Raw genomic sequence first — 12446 nt, 5'->3', positions numbered from 1 at the left:
AACCACAAACCTATGCTGAATTTACTGTGCATTCACACTGTCTTTGTATATAAGTACATTAATGTGACAGTGCGAGATATCATATGATTGGGATTACAAACAGTTTGTGTTGTACAGTTTATACAGAGACTTTGAGACATATTTCTATGTCACGATAGCCTGACACCCACAGACATACATACTATGAAACAACGAATCGTTGAATAAGTTGAATACAAGCGGGGTCCCCAGCTGCTCAGTAAGTCTTCTGGGCCTGCTTCAGTGCCTACATTTTGGGATGTTGCTAAGTCAAATGAACCACATTGCTATTCTAGATACCTTTTCAATGTCATCCCGAGCCGTCTGATTTGATCTTTCGCAGTTTGAAGGCTTACTTGTTTTTAATTATGTTTTGAAATTTGATTATAAAAAATCATTGAAACTTAATTTTTTATTTTTAAATTTATCTATTTTTTATAAAAATAAATTTATCTTTTAGAATTTTTTTTAGATTTTGATAATATATTTAGAGTCACCCCTCATTATAACTGAATTTTAAACAAAAATAACTAAAAACTAGAAACAAAAAATCTAAACGTTCACATTTTTTAGAATACATTATATTATAAAAGAATGACCAGAATTGTTTTGTTTTTAGATTTGCATTTTTTTAAATGGGTTTAATTCCTTCCGAAGACCTTATAATTGTAAAACCTCTGACAATTAATATTTGTTATTAGAGAGGTCTCAAAGACCCGTGGTCCAACGGTCCCAATCTATTCTTGTTCGATGGAAAAAGAATCAAGAAATAATGACATCCATGTTCCTTTCAATTTATTTTGCTTTCGAGGACAGCGCGCTTGAACTCATAGTAGCCCGGACCCCCTTCCCCACAACCGCCTTAAGGACGACTACTTTTCTTGTATGCTGTCTGTTTGTCTGATCAAATATCAAATCATACCATGAGGATGAGCTGCAATGGATGCCGAGTTCTGCGAAAGGGCTGCAGCGATTCCTGCGTTCTCAGGCCCTGCCTCCAGTGGATAAGCACTGCAGAGTCGCAGGCGAACGCCGCTATATTCTTAGCGAAGTTCTATCGGCGCGCTGGGCTGACAAATCTCATTAGCAAAGGCCCCGAGCATTTGAGACCTGGTAATTCTCTCATATTAGCGCAAGACCGATCTAAGTTTTATTTATAAATTTGTTAAATCTAGGCCTATCTAAGTTTTATTTATAAATTTGTTAAATCTAGACCTATATATATTTTATTTATAAAATTGGTTCTAAATCTGGGCCTTCCTATTGAAAAATGATTTAATCTCTAGCTCCATTGTTATATGGATGGCTGATTCCCAATATTACCTAATCAGAAGGACATCGGTGTTGTCAATCTGCTAATTGCCAAATATTTGGAAAATTAGCAGTCGACAGCTGCTGAATATACACTTTGACATTAAATTCTTTAAATCTAACTTATCTCAGTTCTATTTATAAATTTGTTAAATCTACAACTACCTGTATTTTATTTATGAAATCGGATCTATATCTGGACCTCCCTAATGAGAAATGATTGGATCTCCAGCCGCAACTGAGCATGCACATTCTGGTGGGAGAGGTTTATTTGCTTCGATATTTTTTTGTTCAGGTTTTTGCTGCAGTAAATTTTTAAAATCGTTTTAATACTAAGATTGCACCTTGGTTGTTAATCTATATAATTGATTTTCAATATGTTGAGTTTTATTGTGACAATTATTCCAATAACCCAAATATAATATAAGAATTGAATCTAATCTCTGATACCATATTTTACCACACCTAATGAACACGATTACTGCTGCCGCTCGGTTTTGGTGTAACCGAAACCTCAAGATTTTGTTATCCATATCTAGATAGCAAAGCAGCTTTAATTATGAACCCATCTTAATCAAATCAATTATGGAGATGTAGATTACCTATTTCAATTATGCATATCATGCGTGACCAAGCGTTTCAAAAACACAAACTGAATTGGAATTCAATTGTTCTATATTCGATCCACCGTCCAGTTTGCCAGGACTGTCATGTTATATGTTTCGTGAGTAGTTTCCTTATTCAATTGCAAAATTTACAAGAGAAAGACCACACCATAATCCATAAACTAAGCTTTTGTGCTGGGTAGTGCAGCTATATTCAGGTCCCTGTTATACGAAGAATGCGGTAGGATGGTAAATCCAGTCTATGGATCAGTAGGCCTTGCGTTGTCTGGGAACTGGGCACAGTGCCAGACGGGGGAGGACAGCATCCTGCGGGGATCGTTCTGTGCAGTTCCAGAGGGCAATTCTTCGTATTCGATTGGTGAGAATATCCTGCCGATGAAAACGATGGGCGTCCTTTGCTTTCCCAGATCAGTTAAGGCGAGAGACAGACTGAAGGGCCTCTAGCACGCGAAACCGAAACGAAAAGAAGTTGAACGTACACCTATTTGTAACCACATTCATTCAGGCAACATATCTGACGACAGGGGTGGCGTAACAAATGCCGTAGGAAATGCTGCAGACAACGGGTTATTTAGCGAAAGATGAATATATTAGAAATATTCCACGTTCATATTAGGGAAGGAACATGATGAATCACTAACCGTAGATAGAGCGGAAATGGAGTACTACCACGACCTATGTAACTTTAAGTTGTATGTGGTTGGTAGTGGTGGGTTCTAGTATTGCAGCAATAATGCCCTAATTTTTAGGGTTCACTTTACTTTTATCATTCCTGTGGTTCGTAATAAACTTGCAAGCGACAGTGCTATATGCACAAGTACTAGCTCTTGTCGCACTTTGTCACTTGATCAGCTGGTACAAGTCTGCTAGGAGCTTAAGTCAACTTTTATGAGCTCTTAGAAGAAGCTTTTAACTATGATGGGCAAAAGCTAACTCAAAAGAGGCTAATCTACTTGGAGAAAGGAGCGGAAAATTGAAAGGAAATGCAAATCCTGGCAAACCCTAGTTTTAACGACTAACCCTACTGGTGCAAGAAAAGAGATGAAAGCTGCTGTAATAGATGCCATTGACTCTTGGAAAGGTAAAACGCATGTGACTAAGCCACTTCTGAAGGAAAATATGGAAAAACCATCTTTTTGTATTTTTGAGTAATTTTGCAAAATTATTATGCATGTGCTTTGACTATTTTTTATTGTGCAGAGGTTAATTGGCGAAAGGAAATGGGGTAAGCGCTTGCAGGAGGTTGGGAAGGTGAGAAGAGGGCCTAAGTGGTCCTTAGCACCCTTCCAGAGAGTTTCACAGTGATCAGATCTTGAAAAACTGCTCACGTGATCTTCTATAAGAAGTCTGCAGGGGTTCTACAAGATGTTCTGAAAGAGGATTTTGGAGGGTTGATGGTGGGGAAACAGTAGAAAAGTGGAATGAAGGTTGGATGAGGATGTAAAGGAGTCTAGAACCAGGGGAATGAAGTTGAGGAGTGATTAAGGTGATTGGAGTTGTTCAAGGATGGAGAAACTAAGGTTGCACAAGAATGTAAAAATTGGGGCAAAGTGAGAGAATGTGGCAAATTAAGGGAAGGAATCTGAGTTAGGGGGTTAGAGCAGGTTGTATGATGGAGGAAAGGTAGGCAGGGAGGTATCACAGGTATTCTGCACACTATTTTCCAAAACTAATCAAACAAAGACTAGGAAAACCAAAGATCTAGCTATTTTAACCTAATATGACCAAAAAACCAGCAACATAATGAACAAAAGTTTATTGACAACTATGAAGACTAAGCAAGAACAGATATAAGCATGTAAGTACAAGTAGTATCAACTTTCCTAACTAAAAATCTAACACTAGCAATTGCATGAAGAGGCAAAAAAAGTGTTTTTGTGGCAGCAAGTATGTCTTGGTCTCAGCGCATGGTCCCAAAGAAGGAGAGTAGGATCAAGGGTTGCTTGATGGCATTTTTACAAATCCTTTCCTTTTCCAAACTGTCAAATTAACCTGAAGTATGAAAAACTACTTTAATCATTAAAAACAACCTAAGTAACAAAACAAGATTTTAATCTAAATAACATAAATTATTCTATGAATGTAGCAAAGACACATAAAAGTACACAAAGAAGGTACTGACACTTGGGTTGGACTCAACCCCAAGAGCTACAACCTCCTAAGAAAGATTAGAGCTATTGCAAAGCTGGATTCATCTTTATTGATAAAAAAATAATAGTTACTTCCAAAAAACTGTTTACAAGAAAAAGCTTGAAAATGTGCTGATACAGAGCTGCACTAAAGTGTGAAAATAGACTAACAAAATGACTAACCTACTGACTAAAATCTAACTACAATCTGACTAAAAATCTGACTAAATCCAAATGAGGCCATAAGCCTTCTTATTTATACAAATTGAGGACCCCAACAGTCATCCTAAACTTTAGGAACTCGTTTGCCAAAACTTGTAGTTAATAACAGTGCTTCTTGACTTGCTTGGCTGCCCCTTGTGCTCCGAGTTTTTGATAGAGAATTCGAGTAAGGGCTTATAAATGAAGGGGACACCTTCCTACAAATCCTTTCCCTTGTTCTTCCACGAATTTGGCTGCCAAGTGCTCATTAAACCTTTGATTTTGTTTCAAAATTAACCAAAAATCTGCATAAAGCATACATTAGACTTTTTGGCATAATGACTAATCCAATTCACTCTATTAGCATAAATATAATAAAAAACATGCAATAAACTAATGAAAATGGTGGATTAAGTCCAATTAGGAGGCTAAATGAGTCCATATAATTACCCATTTCTGGGGCTCATCATCACCCCCTACTGAAGGTGTTGCTCATCCTCTAAGCAACTAAGCCATCTCCTTATCCTGGACGGCTCTGGTGCCCTCCCTATCATCCCAAGCTTCTGAAGTGGTTTTCTTATGTGTGCCATAAAATTTTTCCTTCTTGTCCATGTCCTTCCACTGCTCCTTCTAATTTGCTTGCTTGAATTCTTGTGCTTCTTTTGGCCTTAAAACACATGGAGGTTTTCCTTTTTCCTTTTCCTTTTTGTTTTGTAGGTGTGCTTAATGAAGCAAGCACAGCTGCTGCCTCCCTTGCCAATATCTCAAGTGATTTCTCCTCTTGCTGCTATTTTTCTTTGCTTCTTGTAGAAATCCCTGTGTCAACTGTTTCTGTGTGTGTTGCTGAGATCTCAGGGTGTGTCTTTTCCTTTTGTTTTTGTGTGCCTGCTTTGGCTGTGGCAGCCTTCATTTGGGATTTTTCGGCATTTTCTGTTCTACTTTGTATCCTCTTTTCCCTTGGTGTTTTTGTTGTTGTTTCTTCATCTGTTTTAGGCTCAGCAATCTGGTCCATTTCCCCTTTTTCTTTCTGTTCCTTCTATGCTTGAATGTCCTGTGTTCCTTCATGCTTGTGCAGTTTGCTAGAGTCTGAGGGTTCTTTCCTTATGAATCCTCCTGGCATGGTGAGAGTGCTCTTTTTATGTTTTAATCAGAAAAGGAAATGCTCATCCAACCAAACAGTCAATCTGAGACAGAGGATAGTTGTTTTTAGTTTCCCCTGAACCCAAGAAGGAATTCCTCGTGTGTCCAATATCAACTAGCAACAGTTCCCTTGTTTTAAGACTATTGTTACCCATAACTCGACTGTTTGCTTATTAAAGAAAGAATTTTGTTTTTACACGTAGAGCACAAGGATCAGGTTCTCTTCTCAGCACACAGACAGATATGCAAAACTAGTTTTTTTTTTACACATGCACAGGCTGGCCTCCACGGCTGCATATATATTCCCTACAAGAGAATTTAAAAAGAAAATGTGGAGGAGATTTTTGATGCAAGAAAACTGGGGAAACTCAGTGCAATATGCAGGGAAATATTTTACTTCCACTACACAGGCATACTTTTCCTCTGATTTTCCAATCTGATGCCATTTAATTCACCACCTTGCACAAACATACCATGCATAGAGGAGTTTCTTTGACCCTACCTCGTTGGAGCTCCAAATTCAACGAAAATCCCAAGTTTTCCTGCTCCGTAAAGCTGTTCTTCCTTTCTTGTAGAACCCTTCCTGTCGAAGGCTCCCGGTTCCTGTAGAACTGTTACAGCTTCCTGTAGAATGCCGATAAGCAGGAGGGTTTTGAAAAATGGTCTAGAAAGACTGGTTCGCTACTATGGAGGTGATATGGAGCTCGTTCCAGCTGCAGGGACGATGATAAAATGGAAACAACGATGGTGAGAGTATTTCAAAGATGAATTTGATTCGCTATTTATGAAGACTTCCGTTGATGGAGGGTGAGCTGGCCAAGTGCACATTGGCCCCATGCAGACCGTTGGTCCCCACTGCAGTGTTATTATGAACTGTATGTTCTCTGCCTGTAATCACTTCCATCAATTACGTTGTAGTTTAAACAGCCACCACTACCTGTTTTCAGTTTTCTTCCTGAGATGGCTGAGCACACGTGTCAATTGCACCCACCGAGTGATGTTTGAACTAGACGAGGCGCTGTCTGAACTCGATGAGGGTGGCTAGTTAGCTGGCCACCGATCTTGTTTAATCACCACCATCTCACTATCCATGCAGTTCTTAAATTACATTCATGCAACAGAGGAACGGGTTTAGTCACGAACCTGGAAGTCGAGTGCGTTTGTTGTGAGGTGTTGTGGCTTTTCCTTCTGCTGCATGCCTTTGTTTCTATGGATGCATACTATTTTGGTTGCTGATACATGGCTATTTTTCTTGTGCAGGTATCCCCTGGCTGGATCTAAGTTGCAGGGGTCTGTTTTAACGTTCAGATTTGCGCCCTCATGCTGTTGATGCAAGATTTTTGCAGGACAATGACTTGTTTTCTCCATAGCTCCCAAACGATAGATCATATTGACATGAAACTTTCTGAGCATGTTTCTATCATCATTATGCACTTCCCATAGCAAAATTATGGTCAATGGATTCACAAATTTCGAGAAAAACTGAAAATCGCTGAAGGTGATAGAGGTTAATTTCTTGCAAACCGTGCAATGGAATTGGCTGAAATTGCTTGGGCACGTTACTATCACCCATATGCATCTCCCCATAAAACAGAGTTTGAAATGAATGCACAAATATGAAGAAAATGAAAAAAGGTTGAAGATGATGGAGGTTGATTTCTTGGAAACCGTGCATTGGAATTGGCTGAAATTGCTCGGGCATGTTGCCATCATCCCTATACAACTCCACATAAAATAGTTTTTTAAATGGATGCACGGTTTTCAGGTTAGGGAAAAAATAAATTTCTGCTCTATGTATTTTTGTATCAGAGCATTCTACAGTTTTTTGGATAGCAAGAAAAATGAGCTCAGGGCGTGATGCAGACTGGGAATTGATGGAAAAGGGGTTTGAAGACTGTAGGAAGATTTATGAACCATTTATGAAGCTTCCATGTTTGCCAAATTTCTTTTTAATATCCATTTCTAGCCTTTTATAATTTCTACAGGAACTTCCTGTAGAAAACACAGTTTTCAGAAAAGAAGCACAATGAGATGGAAAAAATGATGGAGAAGGGTGAAGGATGGAAACAGGGATGTTTACAGGCGTCATAGATAGATTCTCAACCTTAGGGTCCTCTCCTGAGATCGATTTTGGCTTGTTTGTAGGTTCTACAGGATCTTCCTGTAGAAGACACAAAACTTCCTGTAGAAGGTGAAATCTCAGTCCGAAAAAGACCAAATCTTGGGAAAGGGTAGTGGTCATGGAGGAATGGATTGTGACGGATGCTTGCAGCCTGGTGCTGACTTCTATCTTTGTCTTGTGCGATCCTCCTAACCTGCAATGTCCTTCTTGCAACCTGCAATTTATTCAACAGAAATTAGGTTTATTTTTCATTTTCTCTTTCCTTCTTTTTTCCTTCTTTTTTTTTTGAAACAACTAGGGCATCTCATGGAGGTTTTCACTCATGGATCTTATTCTCTTTTTCTTTTCTCTTCTTTCCAACCCATTGACCGCCTCATGGAGGTTTTCAATCAATGAGCCAATCTGAGGCGCATCCGGGAAGGTTTTCACCTTAGATTTTTATTTTCCTCTTATTTTCATTTTTTTTTTTTTTTTTACCCTACCCTACTTGAAAAAAAAAATCATTTTCAAGTATAAGAATACTTCCAATGGAACCATGTGCACATCGAGATTAGAGACAAAATGATGTGGAGGCTTGAAATGCATGCTTTGACAGGTATCTAGATTTTAGAGACTAAATGATTTGACTTTGAAGGGATCAAACATAGCCGAGGAAGAGAGTACTGCTGCAACTTAGTGACCGTGTGAAACCATATCTCAATATAGCTTTGATATCCCTGGTCCTTTTGCTGATCTAGATCATTCTTCATGTCACCTTCTACCATGACCTTCTGATCTTCCTCTTTTTGCTGATTTTTCTCTTGAATACATGGAGGATTTGATGGTAACCATGAGGGAGCTCTCTCGATCTCTGATTCTAATGCTTTCTCTTCATCAAGTGCAGGCCATGGTTCTTTGATCTCCTATTTTGAATCGTCTTTTGCTGGATGTGGTCACTCAATGCTTTCAATATAATCTCTTTTTTGCAATACTCTTCCTGAGCTATGGTGAATATCATTGAGCTCAAGATGAGTCGTTTGGACATGTTGTGCCTCAGCATTGTAATTGGGTTGAGCTACTCCAATGTACAGGTTTTGAAATGGTGGTACGGGTAGTTGAGTGGGGGTGTATATTTAAGATGGATGTGGATAGGGTTGTGGTTGGGTAGGTGGTTTCCCACTATATACTTGCTGAGCTTGCTTGTTATTTGGGTTCGGGTTCGGTTGAGCAGGCATTTGGGGCTGCCTTGGTGGAGAAGAAGGTGATAGTTGCGGTTGAGCAGGTGGTGGAGGAAAAGAAGAAAGAGGAGTGTTGTACTAGGGCCTCCACCCCTGATAAGGTGCATTCGACTGAGGCTGCGGCTGAGCATATGAGTGAAATGAATGAGCAACTGGTTGGGCATAATATGGATATGTGAAGGACCAAGGAGGAGGTGTGGACCAGGAAGGATGAGCAGGGGGACCCCAAAAATGCATGGAAATGGTTTGATAGGGGTTGTAATAGGCCTGGGATGTCCCTTGCACTCCTTGCTGGTAAGGTATGGGTCCATTTGGCCTCCTTTGGTTCATATAATAGAGTGGTTCAGTGACTCCTTTGCCCCTCTGATACATAGCTTTAAGTCTGGGTAAGGAAGGGCACTAGTTCGTAGGATGGTATTCTTCACAGACAAAACACACTTCTGTGGAGTGCAATGGACATTCATTCCTAGGATGCTTTCCAGTGCACCTAGGACAAAAGATGGCTAAAGCCCTCTCGGCTTCCTCTTGCTTCCTTTGGATCTGCAAGGTATCTATTTGCATGGCAATAGTCTATCTGATCTCGCTCTTGACATCTTCCCACATGTTTCCAATTTCACCTTCAATGGATGAATTAGAAGAAAAAGCACTGCTCCCAACATTTTTGTTTCCAGCCATTTGCTCCAGAAGAATGTTTTCTTCTTCTTCTGCCCTAGAGGTTCTTCAAATATGTCTTGCTGTCCACCTAGGGGTTCTTCTTAATCACAGCCATCGAAGAAGAGATAAGGTTGGCTGTGTGAAGCAGTGGGGGGTTGTGCAAACATTTTTATAACTTAAATCTACTCCTACAAGGCATGAAAGGAAATATTTTTGGTTGATTTTTATTTTTTTCTTCTTGTACCTGTAAAACTGAAATAGATTGAACTGCAACTAATTGAAATCTATCGTGCTGAAATGAAAATGTAGAATTGAAATGAAAGCAGGAAATTCTAATCTACGCTTGCTAAAATGAGATTGCAGAAATGAAATGTTAAGCTACGCTTGCAGAATTGAAATGCTAATCTACGCTTGCAGAATTGAAATTATAAAAGTGAAATGCTAATCTACGCTTGTAGAATTGAAATTGCGGAATTGAAATGTTAATCTACGCTTGCAGAATTGAAATTGAGGAATTGAAATGCTAATGTATGCTTGCAGAATTGAAATTGCAGAATTGAAATGCTAATCTATGAAAGCGGGAAATATCTAATCTATACTTGCTGAAATGAAATGAAAGCAGGAAATATCTAATCTACCTTTGTAGAAATGAAATTGCAAAATGGAAATGAAACAACTACTCTACTCTTGTTGAAATAAATTACTTAGCAGAAGGTTGTAGTAGAAAATAGAAGAAAAACAGCAATCACCAATAGTCACTTGATCAACTGGCACAAGTCTGTTAGGAGCTTAAGCAAACTTCTATGAGTTATTAGAAGAATATTTTAACTATGATGGATGAAAGCTAACTCAAAAGAGGCTAATCTACTTGCAGAAAGAAGCGGAACGCTGAAAGGAAATGCAAACCCTGGCAAACCCTAGTTTTACCGACTAACCCTACTGGTGCAAGAAAAGAGATGAAAGCTACTGAAGTAGATTCCATTGACTCTTGAAAAGGTAAAATGCATGTGATTAAGCTACTTCTGAAAGAAAATAGGGGAAAAGCATGTTTTTGTATTTTTGAGTAATTTTGCAGAATTATTATGCATGTGCTTTGACTATTTTTATTGTGCAGAAGTTGATTGCTGAAAGGAAATGGGGTAAGTGCTTGCAGGAGGTTGGGAAGGTGATAAGAGGGCCTAAGGAGTCCCTTGAACCCTTCCAGAGAGTTTCACAGTGATCATATCTCGAAAAACTGCTCACATGATCTTCTACAGGAAGTCTGCAAGGGTTCTACAGGATGTTCTACAAGATGTTCAGAAAGAGGATTTTGGAGGGTTGATGGTGAGGAAATGGTGGAAAAATGGAAATGGAGGTTGGATGAGGATGTGAAGGGGTCTAGTACCAGGTGAATGAAGTTGAGTGATTAAGGTGATTGGAGTTGTTCAAGGATGGAGGAAGCAAGGTTGCACAAGAATGTAGAAATTAGGGCAAAGTGAGAGAATGTCGTAAATTAAGGGAAGGAATCTGAGTTAGGGGGTTGGAGCAGGTTGTATGATGGAGGAAGGGTAGGCAGGGAGGTATCACAGGTGTTCTGCACACTATTTTCCGACACTGAACAAACAAAGACTAGGAAAACCAAAGATCTAGCTATTTTGACCTAATTTGACCTAAAAACCAGAAACATGATGAACAAAAGTTTATTGGCAACTATGAAAACTAAGGAAGAACAGATCTAAGCATGTAAGTACAACTTTTATCAACTTTCCTAATTAGAAATCTAACACTAGCAATTGCATGAAGAGGCAAAAACAGTGTTTTTTGGTAGCAAGTATGCCTTGGTTTCAGCTCATGGTCCCAAGGAGGGAGAGATGGGATCAAGGGTTGCTTGATGGCATTTTTACAGATGCTTTCCTTTACCAAACTTTCAAATTAACCTGAAATATGAAAAGCTACTTTAATCATCAAAAAAAACCTAAGTAACAAAACAAGATTTTAATTTAAATAACAAAAATTATTCTATGAATGCAACAAAGACACATAAAAGTACACAAAGGAGGTACTGACACTTAGGTTGGGCCCAACCCCAAGAGCTACAACCTCCTAAGAAAAATTAGAGCTGGTGCAAAGCTGGATTCATCTTTATTGATAAAAACATAATAGTTACATCCCAAAAATTGTTTACAAGAAAATGCTTGAAAATGTGCTGATACAGAGCTGCACTAAAGTGCAAAAATAGACTAACAAAATGACTAACCTAATGACTAAAATCTAAATGAAATATGACTAAAAATCTGACTAACTCCAAATGAGACCCTAAGCCTTCTTATTTATACAAATTGAGGATCCCAACAATCCTCCTAAACTTTAGGAACTCGGCTGCCAAACCTTGCAGTTAACAACAGTCCTTCTTGACTTGCTTGGCTGCCCCTTGTACTCCGAGTTTTTGATGGAGAATTCGAGGTAAGGGATCATAAATGAAGGGGACACCTTCCTTCAAATCCTCTCCCTTGTTCTTCCACGAATTTGGCTGCCAAGTGCTCTTTAGACCTTTGATTTTGTCTCAAAATTGACCAAAAATCTACATAAAGCACACATTAGACTTTTTGGCATAATGACTAACCCAATTCACTCTATTAGCATAAATATAATAAAAAAATGCAATAAACTAATGAAAATGTGGATTAAGTCGAATTAGGAGGCTAAATGAGTCCATATAATTACTCATTTCTAGGGCTCATCAGGTAGGGCTAGATCTTACGCTGGTTCTCAATGTTCAACTTCCCCTTAGCACAAATTGTTAGATGTATAACTCTGTTGTTGCGACGCAATGGAGATCATGGATCATTAGATGGTGAATTGTCTACGATGAATAAAACCGTTTCTCCTCTAGGTGTATATGCATCATAGATTTCCAGTAATTTTACATAGGTGTTAATGCATATAGGAAATATGTAGACACTGTTGATAGACCTCCACAAGCAGGTATTTGGTGGACCTCCTAAACCAGTGCTATTTATTGTGGATGTTATTTGTAAAACCTTAAAAA

At 38.8% G+C, this 12446-nt stretch overlaps 1 protein-coding gene across 1 annotated transcript; it reads left to right on the top strand.

Annotated features, from left to right (window-relative positions):
• The first annotated feature begins 941 nt into the window (after window positions 1–941).
• On the top strand, window positions 942–2540 carry LOC149178245 (LOB domain-containing protein 40-like). The gene is made up of 3 exons (XM_089422033.1): window positions 942–1131; window positions 2143–2313; window positions 2461–2540. The coding sequence occupies exons 1-3, from the start codon at window positions 942–944 to the stop codon at window positions 2538–2540; spliced, it is 441 nt and encodes a 146-aa protein (XP_089278159.1).
• Window positions 2541–12446: the final 9906 nt, after the last annotated feature.

The sequence above is a fragment of the Pinus tabuliformis genome, chromosome 4_1 (assembly GCF_031772625.1).
Source record: "Pinus tabuliformis cultivar Carrire ecotype Pingquan chromosome 4_1, CPIR1, whole genome shotgun sequence".
Lineage (NCBI taxonomy): Eukaryota > Viridiplantae > Streptophyta > Pinopsida > Pinales > Pinaceae > Pinus > Pinus tabuliformis.
The sequence above is the reverse complement of the archived record's forward strand: the minus strand, read 5'-3'. Positions and strand labels throughout refer to the sequence as shown.

Excerpts from the sequence above, each read along its gene's own strand:
- LOC149178245 (XM_089422033.1), top strand. The coding sequence starts at position 942 with ATGAGGATGAGCTGCAATGGATGCCGAGTTCTGCGAAAGGGCTGCAGC. Across the intron at positions 1,132-2,142 it reads CCCCGAGCATTTGAGACCTG|CTATATTCAGGTCCCTGTTA; the intron begins GTAATTCTCTCA and ends TGGGTAGTGCAG. Across the intron at positions 2,314-2,460 it reads CAATTCTTCGTATTCGATTG|GCAACATATCTGACGACAGG; the intron begins GTGAGAATATCC and ends ACATTCATTCAG.